The 26,248-nt window shown below is 36.5% G+C and overlaps 2 protein-coding genes across 3 annotated transcripts in view; both read right to left on the reverse strand.

Annotated features, from left to right (window-relative positions):
• Positions 1–1,408: 1,408 nt before the first annotated feature.
• On the reverse strand, positions 1,409–23,078 carry man1b1a (mannosidase, alpha, class 1B, member 1a). 2 transcript variants are annotated; one of them, XM_067423195.1, is made up of 14 exons: positions 22,753–23,078; positions 21,282–21,411; positions 19,511–19,619; positions 19,139–19,326; positions 17,225–17,367; positions 13,852–13,961; positions 13,548–13,739; positions 12,758–12,906; positions 12,430–12,618; positions 12,114–12,304; positions 9,302–9,422; positions 8,032–8,226; positions 7,573–7,704; positions 1,409–6,168 (listed from the first exon to the last, which is right to left on the reverse strand). In XM_067423195.1, exons 2-14 carry the CDS (start codon positions 21,381–21,383, stop codon positions 5,962–5,964), a joined length of 2,028 nt encoding a protein of 675 aa, XP_067279296.1. In that variant the 5' UTR covers positions 21,384–21,411; positions 22,753–23,078; the 3' UTR covers positions 1,409–5,961. The 2 variants fall into 2 exon arrangements, with proteins under 2 accessions (XP_067279296.1, XP_067279295.1); XM_067423194.1 differs by having other exon boundaries at positions 17,225–17,370.
• Positions 23,079–23,744: 666 nt separating this feature from the next.
• Positions 23,745–26,248, reverse strand: part of si:ch211-196i2.1 (collagen alpha-1(II) chain) — a 65,603-nt gene continuing 63,099 nt past the window's right edge. The window contains exons 67-68 of the mRNA XM_067424322.1: positions 25,969–26,151; positions 23,745–25,170 (exon numbers count right to left, since the gene is read on the reverse strand). Of these exons, the coding sequence (XP_067280423.1) occupies positions 25,027–25,170; positions 25,969–26,151 (327 nt within the window). The 3' untranslated portion in view covers positions 23,745–25,026. The remainder of the gene's footprint in view (positions 25,171–25,968; positions 26,152–26,248) is intronic.

The raw sequence follows: 26,248 nt of genomic DNA on the forward strand, positions 1-26,248 counted from the left end.
ATATACAATACTAAATTACAAAATATGTTGGTTTATTTTTTATGAACATATTTTGACAAATGGTGTTTTTTCATTTTGGGTATAAACGTCACAAAATTTTGTTAGATTTAAATGAGTAAGGGAAATAAACTTAAAAGGGTTAAACTTAAAAGGTTTGTTTAAACTTAAAAAACTTATAATTCACCCAAAAAGGAAACTTTTGTCATAATTACACAAGTTTTTCCAAACCTGTATGAGTTTCTTTAGATCTGTTTCATCACACAAAAGAGACATTTGACGGCACCCGTTGACTTCCATAGGTTTTTTTATTTTATTTTATGGAAGTCGATCACCCATTTTATTACTAACTTTCTTTAACATATCTTCTTTTGTGTCCAACAGGCGAAAGAAACGCATACAGGTTTGGAACAAGTGAAACAAGAGTAAGTAATGACAAAATTTTCATTTTTGGGCGAACTATCTTTAATTCAAGTCAATTTTAAGTCTCATCATTTGCTTATTAAGTATATATATCTGGATGTTTAAATATTTTCACTGGAACACAAGACACAATACTGGATTTTTTTTTTTTTTTTTTGGTAATGTAGCAAAGCAAGTTTTTCAAACAGTATTTAAGAACAACTTTACAATATTAATTTACTTTCCACTTCCAGAGGGGTCATTTTGCAGGATAGCATTTTTTTAAAGTGGATTTTAAATTATGAATATGTAATAAGCATAATTTAATTAGCTTGAAAAAGTATGCACATAATTAATAACATGAGCAAGATGTATAATCACACTCGGCTCAGTCCTTTTTTGTGTGGAAATAGTAGAAATATACATTCTGTAATATGAAATCTTAAAGGTGGCACTTTGCAATTGCATGTGATAAATCAGTGACTTTTCATTTAGCTACAAATAAATAAAAACTAATTCAATCCAAAATAACAATAATTGTATTAATTAAGAAAGGTATTGCCTATATGAATCTCAAACAAATGCACACACAAAAAAAAAAAAAAAAAAAAAAAAACTCATGACAATGGCTATTAATAATTTACTTTTTTAGTCTATATAAACCCCAGAGACCTGCTCGTATGTCTTACAACATCCTTTAGTCACAACTTCACCATTATGAAATGGTTGTGAAATGCTTCACCATTATGAGCTGTGCTGGATATTAATACATCTAACACAACCTGACCTTCACAAACCCTCATCAGATGTGTGTCCACTCCGGACTCCTTCATTTAACATTCGCTAGCGAGCACAAACGGTAATCACAAACCGCTGATTGCAGCAAAGAGACGGGAGAAGCAATCAGGGAGAAATCTCTCATTATCATGCGATCACTGTATTCTGTAAATCGAAAGGCACAAGCGATGCAGATTTTTACGTCGTATCACTAGAAGCATCAAGAGGAATGTGACACGGAACAGACATATTTTAATGCAAATGTCAATCACCCTGAAAATGGATTGTTTCAGATGAAGGATTATTTGACAGCTTCTGAAGGCCTGAATGTTTAGAGTGGATGAAAGCTGTTTGACCAAAGACAGGAGATGATAAGAGAAACAAACATTTGACAGTGCAAAAACAGGCGATACGGAAGAGAATTATGCAAGCTTGTTTCTGACACTGAATAAAAAAAATAAAGGTAACTGCGACTTTTTCTCTCTCATAGTCTAAATTGTGACTTTTTGTCCCCTCGCAATTGCCAGTTTATATATCATAATTCTGACTTATCAGAGTTGCATGATATAAACTTGGAAAACTGTGTGTTATAAAGCCAGAATTGTGTGATATAAACTCACAGTTGCGGCAACAACAACAAAAAAAAGTCTACAGAAACTCCCCCTTCGCCGACAGTTTGATTGACAAGCGATCTGGCCAGTCACAATCCACCATTTTTGTCTGACAAAGCTCATCGATTAACGTCAGTGGACTGTACTGATGTCTTTAGGCGGTTGAACCAAGCCTGCAATCTCCCTCTCAGATACTGAAGCTTTCGCGCCTCGATCGCTCCCCGGTGACCGGTCCCAGTATAGCCGCCCCTCTGGGTTTTCTAATGGATACGAGGCAAACTAACAATAAAATTACACTTCAAATATTTGTTCCCCAAAGTTAGTTTATGTCATTGAAGGCAGTTATCATCACAAGGCGTCATGATTGACAGCTGAGATCGACGTCTTCTCTGAGTGAAGTTGTCACTGAGGCACTAACGGACTTTTTTCGGAATTTTTGGGAGCAGATTGGAGCTTTAGCTTTAATTTCTACATTTCCATAACTGTTTATTTCACACCAACATAATTTATTGTTCTGCATCTGCGAGAGTGTGGGCGGGCAACTCCGGTCCCGAAAATGCTACTGCGCAGACTCGGCCCCAAGATGTCAGCGCCGTGCAGGCCGCCTGAAAGCTTCAAATATGGCAAACGGAAACGGATGATGTCGAGTCGTTCATATTTTTTTACGGTCTATGGGTTGAACCAAGCGGCAACCTCCCGCGATCTCTCTTGAAGCCAATAAGGAAGTAATTCAAACTGCAATTCATCGACTGGCCACTAGGGACAGGCTCCAGAAGTGAGCAAAATCTTATTGAGCCCCATGTTAAAATTCCCAACTTTACAGCAGAAAAAAACATATCTACAGCCTGGTACAAATTGTGTTTTTGGCCTATACGGCTAATTTTGACCTTCATGCCAACTGTGAGGGGGGTGAATTTTTTTAAAACTCATTCGTTTACGTTATATAAATCCTTAAAGTTATGCATAATTAAGGACGTGGCCACTGAGTGACAAGTGGACAGCCATTTATCCGCCGTCTATAGCGATTGTGTCACCTAAGCTCCACCCACATCCCGCCTATTTGCCCATTTTCTGTTATCCGAGAGTGACACGCGATGACTCGCTCGCAAGATGGCAATCCCCAGCTCGCCCCTACTTTAAGCTTCAGAGCGGCTTATCGGAATCCTTTGGGTGACGTCACGGAAACTACGTCCATATTTTTTTTTACAGTCTAAGGGTTGAAACAACATTCCTTCTGAAGTTCATTCATGTTTATTTGATACTATAAATTAACAAGAAGGAAGAGATGATAGGTTCACGAGCAGCTTTAAAGGGATAGTTCACCCAAAAAATGAAAATTTGATGTTTATCTGCTTACCCCCAGGGCATCCAAGATGTTTTAACATAGCTTATATATAATGCATGTCAATGGGGTCTAATTCAAATTAGACCCCATTGACATGCATTATACGAGCAACGGTTGGAATTAAAAATCTTCATTTGTGTTCTACTGAAGAAACAAATGCCTACATCTTGGATGCCCTGAGGGTAAGCTAAATATCAAATTTTCATTTGTGGGTGAACTATCCCTTTAACTGAGGCGCTACAGTGACCTGCCAGCACACATTAAAGAAAACAGTATTTATTGTTTACATTTCTAAAAAAAAAAAAAAAAAAAGGGGGTTGAGGGAGGCATCGTTTCATATTAAAAGTAACCTGCTCTGTACTTTCTGTCAGTGCATTGTCAGTATCCTCTTTGCTCGCGATTTGTAATTGATATTCCATCTGTTTTACACTAATTAAACATTTCCGTTTCAGTAAAACCCAAGTAAAAGAACAACACTCGGCTACCAGATGTGGATTAACGTTACACCGGCTACTTTGATGAGGAGGATGGGGAGTGTGCTAACACACACAGCTTTGGATCTGGCCTTTCTGTGCTTATTTCCTCACACTCGATCTGGTAGTCATGTACAAATTGTAAATAATTGAAGTAACTAGCGTAACTATGCTCAAGTCTGAAAATGTTCTAACACATCTGAAATTACTGAATTTGAATAAAGTTTGTGAGACACAATTTTCCAAAGACTCATTAATATTACTATTTTTTTTAATATTGCAAATCACGTTCTAATCGCAAAACAAATACCTTACAATGGGGGCAAATGCGATCAGAGCGTCTTTTCTATTTAACCGTCAACCCGAGAATTTCTGTCGGTCTGAGATGCTATTAGGCTTTCCAAATTTGGCAAAAATGTTCATGGATTGGCGGTGGACACCAGCTATTATCATATTTCTTTTACAACAATGGCAAAAGCCGTCAGAAACCATTGCAACATCTTCCTCGAAATCACAAACAGAGAATTGCTGTCAGAGCCTTAGATGTTTTTCTGTTGCTCTGCATACGTCATTGTTGCTCTGATTGGTTTTAGGTCTATCCAATTGGGCCCAAAGTGACGCCCCTTTGGAAATGATGTCTTTAAAATGTCTATGAAGCTTTGCCAGACCATAACTCAGTTACTACCAAGCAGCAACCTCTCATGATCTCTCTTGAAGCCAATACGGAAGTAAATTTTTCCCTAAACATTGTGAGATATAAACTTGCAATTGTGCGTTATAGTCCAATTTGTTAGGTAAAAAGTCACAATTACCTTTAATATTATTATTATTATTTTTGTTCAGTGGCGGAAACAAATGTAATAAAATTAAGAATTTATCATAAGACAGCGCACTTAAAAATGAAACTTCTGTGATCATTTGCTCACCCTCATGTCATTCCAAACCTGTACAACCTTCTTTCTTGGAACACAAAAGGGAAATTAATTCTGAAATGACCAGGAAGAGAATGTAATCGGGGTCTGGAATGACATGGGGCTAAATATATGATGACGTTTTCATTTCATTGTTGGGTGAGTGATTCATTCAACTGTTTCAAACCTGTCCACTATCATCTAACATATTGAAACAGATGGCAGAGTGCGGATGTAGATTATGACTGCATAGCTAATATGACAAGGACAATTTTATAGCTTTAATATCAGAAGAAACCATGACTGTTGATGAGAAACGGTTTATCCATCAACATTTTCAATTAATTGTGCTGTGAAATATCAATTAACGCTAACGCTTTACAATAAGGTCTCATTTAGTTAACATTAACTAATTATGACCAATATATTATTACACCATTTATTAACCTTTATTAATCTTATTCATGCTAGTTCATGAGAACAGACACAACTTTTGTTTTTTAAAAGTGTATTAATAAATGTAGAAATTACGATTAAGATTAATAACTGCTGTAGGTGTACTGTTCATGGTTAGTTTATGTTAACTAATGCATGAATAATGTTAACATATTGTAAAGCGTTACCGAATGAATAAATGAACATATATACACGGTTCAGCTAATTGTAGCATCACAGCATCCAGTGCTGTGCAACAGCTTTCAAAATTTGTAGATAGTAATGTAAATCTACAGCGTAGTAATACAAGCAGGGCGGCATCAGCTACATCAAATCGTTCAAACGTTCACTGAAGTACGGTCACTTAAGTCAACATAAATAACAGAAAAATACACAATCCCACAGGGTTCCCAAATAAATCTCGAGATGATCTGTGAAGTACTCAATGTTCCCTAATGCACCCTGACTTGCACAAAAAGGAAACATTTAGAGATTGACACGCAGTTTCCTTCTGTAACAGCCTGCAAAAATAAAGGCGAGGCACTCACATCGAGAGCATCCATCTGTACACATAGAAATAACAAGGTTAACAAAAAAAAGAAGTCTTCATTTTACAAAGTGCCTGGCATTTTTCACAGTGTGTGATTTCAGCAGTCTGCCTTGTGATTTATGGAGCTCTGACACTAATGTTTCTGTCCCAAATATAGAAGATGAGACACTGTGGCAGCTCATGGGCTTGTCCAACACTCAGCAGTTGTCCTATGAGCTCAAAGGAAAGTGAAGTCTTGTAAAGTATAGAGTAAAAAAGGGAAACCTCCACCAAACTGGTTGTTTTGGGTGTGTAAACCTCAAGTGCATAGTTAAAGGTCGATGCATAACCCGCCACCTCAGTTTAGAGCAGAAACATTCCTGCAGAGCAGCTCTGAGAGGCCACTTCCAGTGGAAGCTGCATCATTTCCTGTTGAAACCCAAATATCACTACGAGTGGCATGATTCCTGCCTCTCCCCCCTCATGAGGTGGAGGGCCATATGGGCAGCGGATGGGCTTCAGTGTTGAAGACGTACTTATCCAGACTGAGCAGCTCGCTTTCATCAGAGAACAGGAGGAAGAGATACTTCAGCGTCTCTCCTAGGAAGAAGCTCTCCATCTTGTCTCTGGGTGCAGGGTTCAACGGGTCACGGACGTTACCTATGGAGGTGTAGCCACCGCTGGGGACCTGGGACAGAAAGTGAATGGTTGCTCTATCTGCTTGATTACAAGCATTCTTACAAATATCTTCTTTTGTGTTCAGCAGAACAAAGAAACTCATACAGGTTTGGAACAACATGAGGGTGATTAAAGGATGACAATTTTCATTTTTGGGCGAACTATCCCTGTAAGAAACATTTTTTTAAAAGATTTTCTCAAGATTAAATGTAAGTGTAATTAAATAATTCATTAAATTAATAATTGTGGAGAATAACTTTAAGACTAAGGGTCCTGTTATACACCCAGTGTTTTTTGCTAGTTTCTGCCCGACGCAGTTTAATTTTCATTGAAACTTATTTAAAGGGTTAGTTCACCCAAAAATGAAAATTCTCTCATTAATTACTTGTCATTCAACACCCGTAAGACCTCCGTTCATCTTCGGAACACAAATGAAGATATTTTTGGTGAAATCCGAAGGCTCAGAAAGGCCTTCATTGATACCAATGTCATTTCCTCTCTCAAGACCTATAAAAGGCACTAAAGACGTCATTAAAAGTCCATCTCACTACATTGGCTCTTTTATGAAGCGACGAGAATATTTTTTTTGCGCAAAAAAACTAAATAATGACATATATTGATGGGTCGATTTCAAAACAAAGTTTTGAACGTGTATCGATTCATGATTCGGATCACCAGTTTCACGTGATTGCAGCAGCTTGACACGCGATCCGAATCACGAAACAATACACTGATTCATAACCATTCGAAAATTAGTTTCTAAATGTAAAAACAGATATATATTGCACAATCTTGGACTTTCTCTAATATGGCCTGATATTGAACAACAAAATCTAACATTGGCTGATTTAATACACATATTATATTTATCTAATAAATATTAAAACTTAAAGGGATGAAAATGTTGTCATTATTTACTCACCCTTAAAACGTTTTTCCAAACCTGTATGAGTTTCTTTCTTCCGCTGAACACAAAATATGATCATTTAAAGAATGTTGGTAATCAAACTGTTGATGATAGCCATTGATTTCCATAGTAGGAAAAAAATACTCCGGAGGTCCATGGGTGCAGTCAGCTGTCTGGTTTCAAACCTTCTTTAAAATATACTTTGTGTGTGTTCAACAGAAGAAAGAAACTGATACAGGTTTGGAACAACTTGAGGGTGAGTAAATTATTGTAATTTTTGGGTGATATAATATTTTAAGAAAATATTAGTAATGTTGACACATGAAGATGAAGTACTAAAATTACTACAGCTAAAACTGAAATAAAAATATATAGCCTTAGATTTTGGACCCTATAATAAATAATCTTTCTTGTAATGTTAGAAAAACTATCAAATGTGCTATTTACAAAATGATGGAAAAAATGTATGACTTCTTATCATGTAAACCGGTAAATTCTTGCACTCACTCTGGTGTGCTTGTTGAAACTTTGCAGTATGTCCCAGCCCCATTCCCTGTACTTGCTGTCCTTGGTGAATCTGTACAGGTAGAACAGACTCTCTACAGTCTCTGGTCTCAGCAAGTTGTGTCTGTCTGCAGGCTGCACATACATATTAAGAGACAGAGACAAAAAAATCTGTTAATGTAAAAAGGTACCAACTATTATAAAGGTCATTTTCATCAGTGCTGAGTGCAGAAATGGTTTTGTTCTTCAGGACAGATATTGAAAAAGATAAACATAAAGACCTTGATTAGACAATCTGAACCCACCACAGCCTCTGCACTGTTACTATTTTATTTCTAGACAAACGAGAGAAAATGCATTACGGTTTTGCTCCAAACCCTGGATCGGCAGTTTAAGGCCTTGTCTCAACCACCCAGGGAGTTTATTGTCAAAAATGAGTGGTGACTGTACAGGTTAAAGGACCTTCACATCGATGTCTCGTCCACTGTGGTTCTGCAGGTTAAAGTGAGCGATCTCTGGACTCAGGCCCGTCTCCATCTGCGCATACATCTGATGGCACGTCTCCATCAACTTCAGAGCCAAGTCCATGTGATCAGCGGGCAGCCCATTGTGAGCACCGAGAGCCAGTGTACCAGGAAGAAAACACACTAAATGATCCTGGATGAGATAGAGAGAGACAGTGTTTTGTTCGGGAGAAAGAGATTAACTATATAAAGCCTACTATATCATATTTGATGCACAAAAATATAAGGCCTCTAAATTATCAACATGAAAACCTTGCTACATGCCTTCTGCCCTTTAATGGATACTTCATACCTTTTTAGTAAGTTTAAGTTTTAAAAACGCTATCCTTCAGGTCATGGTATATGTGTCTTTTTCAGTGAAATCTACTGAATTCTGAATATTTACTAAAGTAAACATAAAAATTACTTTTGGGTAATTCAATGTCAAATCAAACAAATTTCGGAAAATTGCTATATAAATTTAACAAATTATTATAATTATTTTTGGCTTAATCACTATTTATGTTTGACTTACAGAAAAGATAATAATAAAATCAAACATATGAGTAACCCTTTTATATTGTCAAAATTAACACTAACTGGACTAAAACAATTTAGGTTCACTGGATTATCTATACCACATTCAAAAAAAATCATTAAATATATCAAATATGATACACAGGCATTTGAGGAACAAATTATTTCATATGTCACTATTATTTCATATGTCAGGCTTTACAAGGTTAAAATGGTTTTGTACGCATCACAAAGGTCTCAAATTTCCATTCTACTGGTTTACTTCCATCCTTGTGAGAAAGCTAATTTCATTCAAACCACTAGATTTAAGCCTGGAGATTATAGGAACAGATGCCGTGTGATATAGATTAAATATATTTATAGAGCAAACACATAAAGGATGCTAATAGAATAAATAATAAAAACTCTGTAATTATGTACTTACCCTTGTGTTGTTCCAAATCTGTATGCTGTTATTTTTTTCTATGGAGCATTAAAGTAGAATTTTTGCTATTTCCAGTTTCATATAATTATATATATATATATATATATATATATATATATATATATTTTTTTTTTTTTTTTTTTTTTTTTTTTTTTTTTTTTTTTTTACAGCATACATGTTTGGAACAATATGAAGGTGAGAACTTTAATTTTTTTTGGGTGAACTATGCCTTTACTTGGCAGCTAAAATTAAGTTATGACCTTCTCACCATCTTGGGATTGAGGCGGCCGTTGGACAGCTCCCCAACGAAGGTCAGTTTACTAGGCGAAGTCTGTCTCAAGAGATTCTTTTTGACACCTTCTATAGCCTGAAGATAGTCCTCCAGCAGCCTGCAACGAAATACATACATCACACACTGCATTTGACATGATTAAGTTCGCCCTCTAGAGACAAAAAATAGCCGTTACATCTTAATTGTACATTGAGAGCGTTCCAGACCTTAGCTGATCCTCATACGCGTCTCTGTGATGCCTAAAATCAAACATATAGATAGTGAGGGCAGCCATCCAACCCCATCAGTGTCTTAGTGAGATACATTTAAATAGACCACCTTCCCCGTCATTGATTCGCATATCCATCACCAACCTGGTTTTGATATTCCAGACCAGACATTTATCAAAACTCATTGCCAGTCAGTATCTACTGAACCCCAGTGAACACCTTTTTATTGAATTATTCAAAACCGAACCCCGTGAACAAAATACGAAAAATACAGCGAGGAGCAAGAGTTGGTGATGTCAACACAGCGGCAGTCTAACGAGACTCAGGTGTGAGCAGTGCATGACAATGATCCGTCAAGCGCATCAGAGACTGAATCACACCAGCAGAGAGAACAGGAAGACAGAATAACATCCTGTCAAGTGCAGAAAATGGCTGATGTCGCATTTCGCCAGGAGCAATGGCGCCTTAGCACGGTCCCTAATGGTGGTGGACAGACGTGTGTGAAACGTGTCTATGACAGTTGTCATCATGATGCGATGGTCTTGTGGGGGCTTTTTCACCCATTTTATTTTCTGTCAGACAAAAAGTTTAAGTTCAACTAGTTAGAAATATAATATCTTCATGTCTGAGATGATTCATGTGCTAATACAATGAGCCAATAATTATTTTCATGTTATGGTTGATAACTGACAAATGGCTGATATTAAAATTCAATACTATTTTGTGACCCCATGATGCACTATGAGAAGAAGGCAAGCTGGCAGACGCAGTGTGATACAATGTTCTGCAGACTGCAGGTAACCCTTGGGTCCTGCCCTCCATGTAGATGTTTTAACATGTACCACCTACCTTAGCATTAGGGCTGTGCAATATATAGAAATTGCCGAAATATCGCAAATGTACATATCGCAATATGCATATTGTAACGGCACACAATATCTGAATGATTTTAATGGGCTACTTCAACATTGTTTAAAGTGTACGTTTTAGGTTGACGCATAGAGCAGAGATTACTTGACTGGGCACAAGACTGCTGCTTATGGGACCAGCTTGACGTTAAAAAGAGTTATTAAATGAAATCATTTGGGAAAAAACAATTACTTGCAGTCTCACGCTGTCTGACACACAACACCGAAACATGAACGATTTGTGACATTAATATTTGCTAAAAAACAGCTGGTCACCTTCAGAAGTTGTAGCGATGCTTTCTTTTTCCCAGAAAAATTGTGAAACACTAATTGTTTCATTCTCAGTTTTTAAATAATTGTTTTAATTTCATTTAAATAGATTTTACACACTAATAGCAATTTTGTATCGCATATCGAATATCGCATTATTTAACAAGATATTGTACATAGCATTTTTCTTCAATATCGCATAGCCATACTGAGCATTGTTGCAGACAATGTACACCCTTTCATGGATTCCCTGTATTCCCTGGTGGCAGTGGCCTCTTTCACCAGTATAATGCACTGCCACAAAGCAAAAATAGTTCAGCAATGGTTTGAGGAGCACAGTAACAAGTTTGAGGTGTTGAGGTGTTGGCCTCCAAATTCCCCAGATCTCAATCCAATAGAGCATCTGCGGGATGTGCTGAAAAAACAATTCCGATCCATAGAGGCCCTCCCTCACAACTTACAGGACTTAAAGGATCTGCTGATAACATCAGATACTACAGCACACCTTCAGGGGTCTAGTGGAGACCATGCCTTCATGGTCAGGGCCGTTTTGGCAGCAAAAGAATATTAGTTCTTTTAATATTATAAAAAGAATATTAGAATATTAGCATAATGTTATGCCTGATCATTTTATGTATATTAAATATATTCACAATTAAATATGAATGTGTATCACTACTTAATATTTTATCATATAATAGCAACAGTGATGTTATCTGGAACTACAGCTAAAATGCATTGTTATACAAATTTATTATTTTTTATGTTAAGACACATTGAGCAACATTGTGCATTTGGCAGGAAGCTTATTTGAAAACAGGCTTTATTTCTGTGACTGTTTGTTATTTTTAGTGATCCTAGTAGCAAACAAATTACACACTTCACCTTAAGCCAGTGGATAATCACAGCTGTTTGTCTTCTACTCCAGAGCAAAAGGTTTTTAACTCCTTGAGTCCTAAATTAGACATTCAAACAGAAGCATCTGCACTTACATAATTTAAGACCTCTTGAAACCAATTCTATCAGGAAATGACTGACATCATAATAAAATGATCTAAAACGGAATGCACCAAAGACACCTCCCGGTTTTCAAGAGCAACACAAGTGCCCTGTACTTTTATCACTGTCATAGCTAAGTAGCATGTCATTATGTAACAATTAAAACTATTTCTTTACTGGTGCAATTCACTTTATCAGTAACTGACTATGTGAATCGATCATACCAGCCCATCTGTGACCAGAACCATAACCTTAGTACATTAGGCTCAGTGAGCATCGCCAATTCTCTGGAACCCATTAGCTAAAAGCACCAGTGGGCTATTGACACTCACTCGGTCTAAGCGCTAAATTTATAAAGCGTCAGCCAAAGCTGCATTTGTATCTGCTGTTAGTGTAACTCACTCAGTCTCTTTCTTGCCACCCTGTAACCATTGTTTGAGCAGGTACTCGTAGTAGCTGTCCGCACGGGCTCCCAGCGTAAAGGCCCCTCGGCGTGTGAATTTCCCACTGTTTGTGTTGATGAACATGGGCACCAGACCATCACGCTTTCCATCCAATCTGTGGACCTGTCTGGTTACCTCCTCCACTGCATTCTGAAAAATAAATACTTTTTAATAAAATAAATTACTTAATTAATCAAATTAAATAAAGTCTTAGTTTAGTCTTAATAAAATAAAAATAGAATAAATAAATTAAATAAATAGTAAAAGTAGCGTACCTGGTACTGTGGGTCCTGTGTAAGTCGGCTGAGCTCTCTGAACTCCAGCTGAATGCTGGTCACCTCTGCGACTGTGCTGTCTGTGGTCCAGCGTGGAGGGTGAGCAGTTCCTTTACCAATGTTCACGTCAGAGTAGGGGATTTTAGATGGGGTTTTGAAAGCAGGCATTAATCTGAAGCCAATGTCTTTCTACAAAAACAGAGACACAACATGTGTTTTATCTGTGGTCTATTGAAGCTGTAAACCTTTAAAACTATACTTTGTTCTTTGCTAGGACAAAAATGAAGGATAATGAAGATAATACTACATTAAGATATTAAGTACTTACAGCTTTATCCAGGAAGAGTGTGTCCCCGGACAAGTGGTATGCGCTTAAGAGACCCCCCAAAATACGGATAGTACTCTCAAAAAGATTCACATCAACATTCTTGGAAAAAGATAATTCTTTCTCAACCCAGTTCCTGGCCTCTGCAAACTCTAAAACAGAAAGAATTAGAAAATAGATAGATAGATAGATAGATAGATAGATAGATAGATAGATAGATAGATAGATAGATAGATAGATAGATAGATAGATAGATAGATAGATAGATAGATAGATAGATAGATAGATAGATAGATTTATTCATGGTTTTTTCTTCAAACATGGACACTTTAGGCCCTGTTGACTCTCTTAAAACACTTTTGACACGCTCACTAGTTTATTTAATTTGTATGCTAGCAACGTCTAACTGCACACTATGCATAGTGCATTGCAAAAAATGCTCTTCTTACTTAGTAATTTTGTCTAGTTTCTAGTCTATATATTAAACAATTCATAAATCAAGATGCATTTACTAGATAAGTAAAATGACATTTTACTTGAATTATATTTTTTCTTGTTTTCTTGAAAATATCAAAATGAGTTTTCGATTAAAACAAGCTACATTTTCTGCCAAAAAATATATTTCCCAAACAGAAATAAGATTATTTTTCTCACCCAATTTCTTGTTTCAAGCAAAAACTCCCTTCATTTAAATTTTTAGATACTTGAACTGGAAACAAGAAAAAATACTAAATAAGGAGAGCATTTTTTTGCAGTGTGATCATGAAACAGAAGCTACAGTTATAAGGCTCACCGTCTTTCAGGCCCAGGATCCACATGGTGTCAAGTGCGTCTATGAGAGTAAGGCCCAGTCCGAACCACTCTCCATGAGTCTTAGATAAGGGCTTGAGTTCATCATGACCCCACGCAAAAGCCTTGTAGCCCTTCCATGCATGCCTGAAGGCCTCCCGCACCTCCTCCGCTCGATCCACAGGCTTCACTGTGACTGAGAACACCAGATAAATCAAAGAGGGGCATTAAGGCTTTTAGCCCAAACCAAACTTTGCCACAGTTTGTGCTAAAGACATAACTAATAATTGCGGGATGAATTCTGATACCTGGCTTTAAGTTGGCAGCTCCCTCTGCATCAGCCACTGTTCCTTCTTTTCCACGGGCGGTGGACTGAAGCTCCGTCTCCTGCTCCGCCTCAATCATTGCCCCGCGCCAGCTAGTCCAAAAACAACACTGGTATCAATTGTGAAAGCCTTTTATCTAACATCCAATCCAGAGATTCAGCACCCAAAAATAGCACTGTTTCCTTCCACATGATTATAAACAGCAATTACCCATGAGCAGGAGGTAGAGTCCCACAACAGGACACAGCTGGAGGAAGCTAAAGCTCATCACAACTCACTTCAAAACTGCTGCGTGACCAGCTTAACTGTTAATAACTGTTCCCTATGGCACTATCAGCACACAGGAGTGTTTATCTTCTGCTACGGTTATGTACTTCTCTGCTCCTTCTAAAGGCAGTGACACAGGCAGTAAAAGCTAATGTAAAAGAACTAGTGGTGACAAAAGCTGACTGTGCTGTCACCTCACGTCGGCTGCGTCTCAGCCAAAAAGCTGCGTTTGAACACACCAAAAGACTACAGACGAATGTCAACTAACATGTGTGTTCTGCAAAATAAATGACTGTTTATATCAGCAGGTCAACAGTGTATATTTGTCATTCAAAAAGGGAAACCAAAACCAGGACTACTACAGATATACAAACCAACCATGAACAAAAGTAGCACTTGCTATGCTTACCATTTTGAATATCAGACATGCTGGCCATGCCTTTCTTCATTCCAGGCGAATCATGTTATGAACATATCTGTGCACTGGAATGCTCAGGTGGGATGACATTCTGTCTGTGGAATCTTGACTTCTTTGCCAACTTTTATCCCTTTATGCATCAGTATTAATTAAAGGACAACTCCAGTGAGAAATGAACCTAGGGGTAATTAACAGATGGTTACCGAGTAGATCGTTCTCTGGGATGCGTTTTCATGAAAATCAAATGTAAAGAGTTTTATCTTTAAAAACAGATTAGCTTATAACGCTAGTCTATGGGGCACAGAGTAGACACAGGGTGGTAAAATTAAATCGCAAGTTAATACCACTAACAAGGCTCAAAATAGCCTCACACTAACACGGTAGCATAATGAGGGTCCCTACATGCAAACCGAAGCATTGAGAACTTTGTAAGTGTACAAACAGTTTAATAAGAAGATACTTTATAAACATAGTGCCTTACGCGTTCACGGACAGGCACCATCTTGGAAAACAGTCTCGACGAATCGATCCACGAGCGCTGTTCTAAGTGAGCTGGTCGATAGGAATTAAGTTTGTGAAATGTAATAACATGGACATTTTTATTTTCATTTATTTATTTTCTCCGTTGTGTTCAGTGTTTTCTTCCGGAAACAACGGACCATATGAGATTCCAAGTCACAGTTCATCACTTAGCACAGCGTTCGTGGCTCGATGAGTCAAGACTGTTTTCCAAGATGGCGCCTGTCCGTGAACGCGTAATGCACTATGTTTATAAAGTATCTTCTTATTAAACTGTTTGTACTCTTACAAAGTTCTCAATGCTTCGGTTTGCATGTAGGGACCGTCATTATGCTACCGTGTTAGTGTGAGGCTATTTTTAGCCTTGTTAGTGGTATTAACTAGCGATTTAATTTCACTTACTCTGTGCCCCATAGACTAGTGTTATAAGCTAATTTTTTAAAGATAAAACTCTTTACATTCGATTTACATGAAAACGCATCCCAGAGAACGATCTACTCTGTAACCATCTGTTAATTACCCCTAGGTTCATTTCTCACCGGAGTTGTCCTTTAAACACATGCATTGTGATGCTCATGTGAACAGTGGCAGCCAATAGAGTGGTGCAGGTATGACATCACTTTGTGGGCCAAAACGCAGAAGCGACTTAGCATTTTAGCACTTCCGTTCCATCGTCCTGAAGCCAGTAGGATTTTGGTTAAATGGCTGAAATAAAGTCTGTGGTAAATGCAAGCTCAAGACACTTTCACGTTTTTTTCTACAACATCAGTATTGATGTTACATCTGTCTTGAAAAGGCTAAAAAGTGGCTAAATGGGACTTCAGTGGCAAAAAAATGTTTTGAAATGAAAGCTGAAAGAGTTGTCGGAAGTTAGTGGTGGTGACGTTGAAGTCGAGCGACTCTGGTGTAGTTTGTTTATTGCCAACCTTTTGCCTTTTACTTCTGGTGACTGCATTTAGGCTTCAAAATTCATAAAAGTTGTGTTCATCTGTGAAAATTATCTCGATGGACAAAACGTGCAACAATCATAAATGTCTATTGATCACCGAACTTGTTTTTAGCTATAATTCATATCCTATGGGAAAATTCTGTTGGGTTTTTGTCAAAGGAAAAAAGAAGAATTGTGCGCACATCCAATAAAACTTTTATCGGTGCTAGATTAGATGAAACATAAATCGAAGTAAACCAAAATTCTGCACACTGCTGTTGCTGCTCCCAAATATTTATTAAAAAAAGATAACCTTCTGACCCAAAAGGTCTTCTTCAGGCAAACAATAAGCACAAACAGGTAGAATTTGTATCGGTGTGAACCATCACACCTGACCTCATTAGTGAACTAAATACCCAATCATTCAATATAGTTTCAAAGAGAATTGAACAATTAGGCATAAAAAAGAATATTTTTTATACTGACAAATTATTTACAGCATAAATCAACAAATAATAATAAAAATTACAAACCCAAATATAATACAAAATGTTACCTTAGATATCTTTATAAATATTATAGAAATCTTAGAAAGATTATATTTTGTATTATATTTGGGTTTGTAATTTATTTTTATGTTGATTTATGTTTTAATAATTTGTCTGTCAGGTGTGATGGTTCACAACTAAACAAATTCTACCTGTTTGTGCTTGTTGTTTGCCTGAAAAAGATCCTTTGGGTCAAAATGGTATCTTTTTTAATAAATCTTTGGAAGCAGCAACAGCAGCGTGCAGATTTTTGTTTACTTACATTTTTTTCATAGGAACCAGTGAAATGCTAACTGCCGGTTGACCTACAAAATTTAAAAAAAATGCTGGTGGTGACTGGCAACTTTTTTCAAAAACGCTGGCAGGGAAAGAGTTAACTATTTCTAAAGGAATGTCATAAATATGTACGCAGTGACAGATGCAGCAATGTGATAATGCATTTCATTGAGTGGAGGAGATAAAAGGAGATAAAGTTCTTAGAAGCGCAAAGTGTGTGAGTGAGACTAATAACAAATAAATGGCAATAAAACTCATAATTACTGTGTCAGTTTTAATACCTCTAATTACTCAAAAGGTTAAATACAAAGCAAACAAATGAATGTCAATGTCTAATCCTTTACCAATTATCATTATAATAAAGATGTCTTCACTGCTTGAATGTAAAAAATTCCAAACCTAATGACGGTTTGCGTGTCTTTCCCTCTGTCTTCTTCTCTCTTCTTCTCGGGTTCAGGTTCTTCTCCATCTTTTACCTGCCAGTCTGACACATTCCCTCGCTTCTGTAGAGCTGGAGGACCACGCTTGCTAGGGGGCTTCCTCTGCTGATTCAACCCGACCAACACAAAAAGACAAGAGTAAATAAAGATACTTAGAATCCTACAAATATGTACTAAAAATGGAAATGTTTTATCTTTGCAGGGTTTATTTTATACAGAAAAACAATCCCTCGTTCACATAGTTTTACAAAATAGACAAAAAATGCTGCAAGGCCAGTAGCCGGCGATGTCACTTTGTAAAGAAACAATACACGCCCATAGAGTGAACATGAAATATGCATACGCATGATGTCACCGTTTTAATAAATTTGTGTTTTTGTAGTTTACACAAAGATGATCACTTTTTTTTGTATTTTAAAAAAGAAAAAGAAAAAAAAGTTCCCATTTTCAGGCTTCCAAAACGTTTAAATGTGTAAATGAATGGCCAAAAGTGGTGTTTTGTATAGGGCTGGGCAATATATCAAATATTAGCAATACTTTCGCAATAATTTTGACGATGTAAAATGTGAATATTCAATATTATTGTCCTATTGTTTGTAATTTGCATGTTTTTACTTATTTTTAAAAACAAAGATCAAAATAAGTTAATTTTAAAAATATTAAATTACTCGTATCATGAAATATGATTTTGGTCATCCCAACCTGTTCACTAAATGTAAACATTTTGCATTCAATTTAATCTAAACAGTTTTTGTTGTTTTAATGTTATTAATAAATAAATTATTATTTAAAAGCACTTGCAAACATATCTAGATATATACTGAATATCGTAAAAAATCGAGATTTACTTTTTTTTAAATTTATCACCCAGTAGAGCAGTCTGCACAGTCATGGTCATGAATTATTTATTAACATATTAAAGCTGCACTATGTAACTTTTCCATCTAGAGGGCGCCTATTCAAAACAAAGGCAAAGTTTGATGACGCTTAGTTTGAGCTCAGAATCTTGGGACCTGTGGTCTTCACCTCACAGCCGGTGGAAAAGAATCGGGCTAGGACCCGAGCAGAAATCATGTTCATGAATTCGATTATTAACATTACTGTAGTGTGAAGCAGAGCAGGACCGAGTGTTGAGGGAGCTGAGCAATGCCACTGGAGCGATTGTTATGCACACACGGCTCGCGAGCAACGGGACTTTTATTGTGACGGGACACAGTCGCGGGCGCCATTTCTGCTTTCCTGTCATGAGTATGAGGTAACGCAGCTCTGTTTATCATATCAAATAAATAATAAAGCGTTTCTGATAAATAAAACCAGAAACTGAGTGTAACGCAGATATGACGCAATTGACAGGCGTTAAAATAGCAATTCTCTCACAATTTACAAGTTGGAAACATTTGGGATATTGTAAGTACTCAACTGAACAAAATATAAAACACTGACCTACTGGTTTTTGGATATTTTACTGCAGAAGTCCTACATAGTGCACCTTTAACAGATTTATTTTATTTTGTATTTAGAAACATATTTTGTATTATCAAAATCTTTTTTATAATTTAAACTATTAATATTACAATACATTTTTTGTATTTTGTTAATTTAGTAACAACTGCAATTTTTATATCTTTTTTTAAAATGTATTTCATCAATATAGTAAAGCTATTACTAATGCAATTTATTTATTTAAAAAGCTTTTATTTTTAAAATGAGAAACAATTGCATTTTACAGAACCATTTTGGTTTAAGATTAAGTTTATTATTATTATTTTTTTTTTTTGGAGGGGCTGTTAAAACCCTTAAAAATTAGTAGAAAAAAATATAAAGTAACCAATATTTTATTCATACCAAATATCTGAGAAGTATTCCTACTAACCATAGCTGGAGGTTTGGGAAGTATTGGAATGCTTGGTCTTTGAAGCTCCAGCAACACTTCTGGTGGGACGTCCTGGTCCCCAGGGACAACTCCCGGTGGGAGCTTTGGGGCGAGACCAGGAGGAATGGGCCTGAGACCTCTGTTATCCATTTCAACCCAGTCCTCCTTTAACTGTCTGTCAGAGAGCCCTAAAGAATAAACAGACAGAAATACATCTCATGTGATGTATTAATAGAAAACCGTGTGATGTTTAATAAATCTTCTACCCCAGCAGCTAATATAAACGGGCACAGGCAGCACCAATCATCTACCTTTTGTGTTTTCACCTTTCATATCCTGTGAAATGTCATTAAAGTGGGCTGTATAAATTACCTTTCCACTGCTCCGTCAGACTGGAATAGGAAAGAATCCCACAGATGAAGAGGAAGGCTAGCAGGAAAAGAATCAGACTGCGCTGAAGCCGAGACAGCTGCTTCCATTTCTGCCAAAACAATACATGGACAATCGGAGGAAAGTGCAGCAATTTTATATTTGATGGCTTGATGTGACAACTGCAATGACCTGCTACAAAAACAAAGCTACAGGAAAACATATGATTTATCCTGCACTCATCACAAACCAAATCTATAAGAACTTTTCTCTAAGTACAGACGTCATTATAGTGTAATCAACCTAACTAATTCAGTTAACATGAATCTCAGGTAATGGAAGACATTAAAGGGATAGTTCACCCTAAAATATCTTCTTTTTCTGTGAAACAAACATACGTTTGGGTTCAGTTAGATTTTTTATGTTTTTAAAAGAAGAACTCTTATGCTCACAAAAGCTGCATTTATTTGGTTAAAATGAAATAAAAAAAACAGTATTACTGTGCTTCCCCCCCCCCTTTAAAATTAAAATGTTCTATTTTTATATTGTAAAATTTAATTCATTCCTGTGATGACAAAGCTGAATTTTCAGTGTCACATGATCCTTCAGAAATCACTTGAATATAATGATTTGATACTCAAGAAACATTTCTTTTTATTACCAGGGTTGAAAACAGTTGTGCTGCTTAATTTGTTGTGGGAACTGTGACACATTCTTCTCTATGGAAGCCTGTTTCTGCCACTTAATAAAAAAATAAAAAGAGTAATTGCGACTTTTTTATCTCAGAATTCAGACCTTTTTCTCACAATTGCGAGTTGTAAATTTAGAATTCTGAGATATAAACTCGCAATTGCATGATATAAAGCCACAATTCTGATTTTCTCAGTCAGAATTGTGAATATATCATGCAATTGTGAGTTTAAATCTCAGAATTCTAAATTTACAACTCGCAATTGTGAGAAAAAGGTCTGAATTTTGAGATAAAAAGTGGCAATTACTCTTTTAATTTTTTTATTTAGTAGGGAAACGGGCTTCCATAATTTTTTTTTGATGAATAGAAAGTTTAAAAGATTTATTTGAAATATTGTTTGTCTTTATTGTCCCCTTTTTAATCAATTTATTGCATCCTTGCTGAATATAAGTATTAATGTTTTTTTAAAAACCCACTGCTGTTATAGTCAGTGAGACTTCATGTGATTTGTTTACTCTTTTTGGTGTTATTATGTTGTTCATTAAAACTTAAATGGCACAGTCACATTAAAATGGTTTTGCATAAACAGGAGCCTAATTTTGGGTTTGCAAAGAAAAAATAACCTACTTTAGAAATAGATCACAGTAAGAAAATCATAGCTTAACAGTTTTAATTTTCGGCGAACTGTTCCTTTAAGCTACGTTTTTAAATTAAAAGGTTATTTTTCAAGCCACACAATTCTGTTTTCGGTTAAGCAGGGAGTGGGTGTCTACTTTCCGGTTATAATTAAGTATATAAAAATTAGTAGATTAAATGCGAGGGAAAAACAAACAGGGGTTTTGACATCTCCAGTCAGGCTAGGATTTAACACAGCATATTTTCTCAGAATATTAAATAGATGTCAAGAAGTCTCACAGACAGGAAAATGGCATTCATTTACATAAACAAATAAAGAAGCAGAAGTCCTCAGCCTTTGAACATCACAGTTAATTCATTAAAAATACACAATGCTCTGTATTCATGTCCAGCAAAACAAGGCCGTTTTCAGATGGGATCATAAGAAGAAAATAGCCAAACACTAACCCTCCAGCAGGACTGTCTCCGGTGTTTGCCGTTGGTGTAGCCGCGGCTGTGTTGGTCTCCCAACGTCAGAGAGACAAAGTCCTTCCTCTGTGGCGAGTACATTTCTAACACAGCCCACCACTCAAACACGCTGTATCAAATAGGTGAGAGAGGGGGGGAAAAAGACAAGAATGACACAGATATCAAGTGATTTTCCCACAAATTACTATTTGTAACATGAGCTGAGCACATGAAGGTCTGTTGCTCCAGCGATGCTTGCAGGTCCCTGAGGAGGATCAAGGTGTAAAACACAGATCTGTTCACAAGATTACTCAATACCAGACTAAATCTGAAGTAAGATGAGGCAGGGGGTGGCACATTTGATCTGAGAACAACACCATGGGACAGGACTGTTCACCTCATTGTCCCAGGGCCATGAGATCCTTGTAAGTGGGGATTAGAAACATTAGCCTAAATCCATCTGGTTTCTGTCATACCAAACTCAGCTTATTGGATAGAATAGATTTAAAAACACTGGCCTGCTAAGATGACACACATACTTTATGCTGCTGGACAGGAGAAGGTCGAATGCATAGTCCCAAAAGCGAATTACAAGTAAAATCATCTGTTTGACTGTGTAATTTAAGTGTGAAGGTGAACATGAAAGGTCAGTTCGGTTTCAAGACAACGTTCCCACACTTTTCAACCATTTCCATTACCATACCCTGTTGTTTTTGATTACTGGATTTGACTCTTCATTTTAAATAGCATGCAAATTAAAATATATTTGAATTTTAATGGTTGGGTCATGTTTTAAATCCGTCCAACTCGACTTCCCACCATTTATGATTATCTGAAACATAATAACTTTATATATGTCCTTCCTTCCTTGATATTTTTACTTTTTAAACCTGTGAATACTTGTTCTTCAGTCAGCCATATTGGATTTTGTCATAACATTTGGCAGCATGTCCTGAGGGTACCTGAGAGAAGTTTGGGTCATATGTAATTGATTTTTTGTGATAATATCAAAAATAAAACCAAAGAAAAAGTTATTATATTTGAACCATGGTAATAACAAGTTAACCTGGTTTTGCTACACTCAGTTTAACCATGGTATTTGTAGTAAAACTGTGGTTATACACATGGTAATCAATCTCCCAAAAACATGGTCACTGCACTTTTACTATAATAAAACCATGGTTATTTTTACGCGCACATTAAAGGACTTGTATTGCAAGTTTCTACTTTTCTTAAAAATCATCATCAGTCAAATTAAAAACCCTTGAAAATGGTGTCACGTGCATGTACTTGTTATATTTATTGTACCTTTACATTTCATTCATTGCCGTAAACGCTTTGGCAATACAAATTTGGTGTTGTTACACCATTTAAGCACACTGACATGACATAATGCATTCATTCTTTATCAACCGTTACCCATCTGCTCAGGTAAGGGACTAACTGGCCTCCAAACGCATCATTGTTTTACCTTTCTTTGGACAACTCGATGATCCTGGTTAGAAAGAGGATCTAAATGCACGAAGAGGTCACAGCCAATGCATCCCATCCACTGTGCGTGTAGTATTAGTGTACACTCAGTAGCTGACAGCAGGAGTGGCTATCAGATCTCTATCTCTCCTCCATCACGCTGCTCTCCTACAAACAGCGTATTACTCCCACAAAACGCTCATTTATGCTGACATACAGTCTAATCGTTGTGTGTCAATCTAAAAAATAAAATAAAAATAGCATGACCGCTGTTAATAGTCAAACAGCTGTGTGCAGGACAATGTTTATGTGACAGCTCCTTACTGTATCACGTGATCCTCATGCACACGCGTCATCTGTCAGGGCTCCGCCCTGTTTTATTAACACGTTCATGACCTTACACCAGTCTCTCGTTTCACATGGAGATTTCACTCAACAATGAGGTTAATATTATATTTATGATAACATGGTTTGTCACCTTATTTATGTTAAAAATATGATGCTTGATTATTAATTAAACTGTAAAAATGTTACCGCAAATAAATACGATAAGACATTTGGAAATTGGAATTATCCTAATAATGTAATTACTCAATACCCAATCATATATAAAATGCAATAATATATTGAATAGTATATGGTATTATAAATTAAATAATTTGATACACTTAAATATGAGAGTTGATAAAGTACTGTAAATAAGCATATAAATAAGATAGAACTAATTCAAGGGAGATAGTGGTGGAGTGAAAAGAAAGGAACACTTTACTGACCTGTTTTCTGGGACTGATAACACCCCTTCCCCATGATATTTATTAGGATGTAATCTGACATTTTCTGTTGCATTATCATGAACAGATCAGAACATTTTAAAACTTTTATGGCAAGGTCAAGCACAGTGTGAGAAATTTCCCACTTCATCCCATTCCACAGATTTCTGTTTCAGAGGTTTCTGACTGCATTCATTACAGAAAAAGGGGATACTTCTAGAGTCTGTTCAGCTCATTAGCATGCTTGTTTGAAAAGGGAAAAACAACTCCACAAAACATTTTTTTAAAGAAACGTTCGTGTTTTAAACAACGATACAAAATTGTTCAACACGATTGAAATGATACATTATTAATGCACTTTGTTATAGCTGATACTCAAACAGATGACCAGCATGTGATTTCCGATGTCACCACAAATACATAGAAAAAACAATATACATTACAAAATGTAATTGAACAAAAAGCACCTGTGCCTAAATTCAACGTGGTTTAAAATGTGCTTTGAGCAATGCTGAATGATACTTAAATTTGGCTTTGTTAGATTGATCTCAACCTATTTTACCAATATAATTTGTGTATTTTCTTACATTTATGTCATATTTGTTAACGTAAGTGATCCCTGAGACCTACATACAGTAAATGTGAACTAAAGGACACTGTACCTCTATGACCTATTGAATGTGCATTGAATTTCAGTCTCATACCCATAATACACATGTATCACACGCATGTATTTGCTGCGATTAGTATTATTCTACTCTTTTTGAAACAACTATTACTGCTGTATGGTAAATATTAGCACCCATAAATCATCTAAGCACATATTTGAACAACATTCAGGCAACATGACAATTTCTTATATCAAACCATGACATGAACACAGAAAACAGAATGGTAGAACAGACTTCCTGATATTCAAACCTCATGGGAAGGTTAGCGGTGTCCTCACTGGGACGCTTTGTTTGTATCAGTCCTAAAATTCAAGTTAGACACTTAGATGAGAGGGGACAAAAAGTGTCATTTATACACTCTAAGTATGCACTTATGGTGACTTATAATGCAAAGTCTTATAATAATAACTGGTTAATCCATGGTAACCATTTGCACATGATTAAGTAGTATACAGCTGAAACTTGGACCATGCAACCACATAGTGGTCACTTCAGAACCCTGTCAATACACTTGATGCGATCCAAGCTTCATCTACAACGTTATTACAAGACCAGCTAGTGATTAAAAACATTGCTAAATCAAATAAAATTAGGTATAAAACAGTACCTTAATTACAAAGCCTTAAGTCCCTGTAAACAAAAAAAGGATATTGTCCATTTTCCGGCAGCACCAGGAAAGACAGGACGCTGTCACTGTCTAAAGGACTTTGTAGAGTATTTCCTTTACCACAAGCCGTAGATGCCACATGCTTCTCCAGAGTTTTCCATGTTCTTCTCTTTGTTGCTTGTATTTTGAGTTAAACACGCAGGATGTACCGTTATTATTCAGTGTCTCTAGCTGAAGCACACAGGGCCGATCGTGAAGCCAAACTCGTGACTGCTGTTGCCAAAGATTCCTATGTCATGTAGAGGAAGCAGGTCCATGTCCTCAAACTGAAACACAGACTCACGGGGTCCGGGATCCACTTCCTTTGCAGACTGGCACACCAAACATAAACAAAGGGTTTTAAAACGGTTGTTGTTAAAGGTAAAGTGTGCAAATTCTGCCACAAAATAAACTCTGTTTCCATTGGTCAGTCAAAAATTGGATATTAAAATGAATATATAATTTTAAGTTATTAAAAATTAAGTTACTAAAAAAATGGTAGTTCTTTATTTTGAAGTACTATTCCCCATTTTACTGTGTACTTATTATCATTTATACTGTAAGTACATGTAAGTGCACACACTGTAGAATAAGTGCAACCAAAAATGTTTTTTGTTTACCTGCATGTCATGTGTACATTAATAGACATCAGAGAATTGTGCACATGCAAACGTGTTGTTAAATTATTTAAACATTAAATTCAAACCTAAGGGGGACTTGAAATAAATATTTAAGGTCAAAGGGGTTCAATTGACAACAATCCCTAATGCAAACCAATAGCCAATAGCAAGCTTACATTCAGGTCAGGCTTTCTACACCCACTTTTCCCAATCGAATCAATTCTCAAAAGATAAAATCAAAACCAGCTCTACATTTTTTTCTTGTTTCCACAAAAGTATTAAGCAGCACAACCTGTTCCAACATAGATGATAATAAGAAATGTTTCTTGAGCACCAAATCAGCATATTAGAATGATTTCTGAAGGATTATGTGACACTGAAGACTGGAGCTATGATGCTGAAAATTCCGCTTTATCATCACAGGAATAACATTTTAAAATATATTTAAATAGAAGACAGTTATTGTTTTTAAAACGTAATATATCACTAGTGTTGTTAGACACCACGTACCACACAATCCTGTAATTCTCCTAAATAGCTCTGCTTCACGGCGTCTGTGAGGAACTGGACCTGTCGCTGTGTCTGGCCCAGTCGATGTCCAGGGTAACAGGAGTACGTCACTCTCTGTTCTGCTCTGTTGCTCTGGAGTCGTAGAAACCGCAGCTGAACCACACTGAGAGCTGGATACTCAAACTGACCAAAGATGGACAGATGGGTTTGGAGGATAAAATTAAAGGACACAGACACTTTACTGTATGCAACAACAGGGCTTAAAACTGAACATAAAAGA

This window comes from Pseudorasbora parva, chromosome 18, assembly GCF_024679245.1.
Source record: "Pseudorasbora parva isolate DD20220531a chromosome 18, ASM2467924v1, whole genome shotgun sequence".
Classification (NCBI taxonomy): domain Eukaryota; kingdom Metazoa; phylum Chordata; class Actinopteri; order Cypriniformes; family Gobionidae; genus Pseudorasbora; species Pseudorasbora parva.

What these genes read in the sequence shown, in the direction of transcription:
- man1b1a (XM_067423194.1), bottom strand. Translation starts at nt 21,383, where the DNA reads ATGTACTCGCCACAGAGGAAGGACTTTGTCTCTCTGACGTTGGGAGAC. An exon ending in CACAGGACCCACAGTACCAG is followed by an intron (nt 12,305 to 12,429) that starts GTACGCTACTTT and finishes TTTATTTTTCAG; the next exon opens with AATGCAGTGGAGGAGGTAAC. An exon ending in GTTTCAACAAGCACACCAGA is followed by an intron (nt 6,169 to 7,572) that starts GTGAGTGCAAGA and finishes TTTCTGTCCCAG; the next exon opens with GTCCCCAGCGGTGGCTACAC.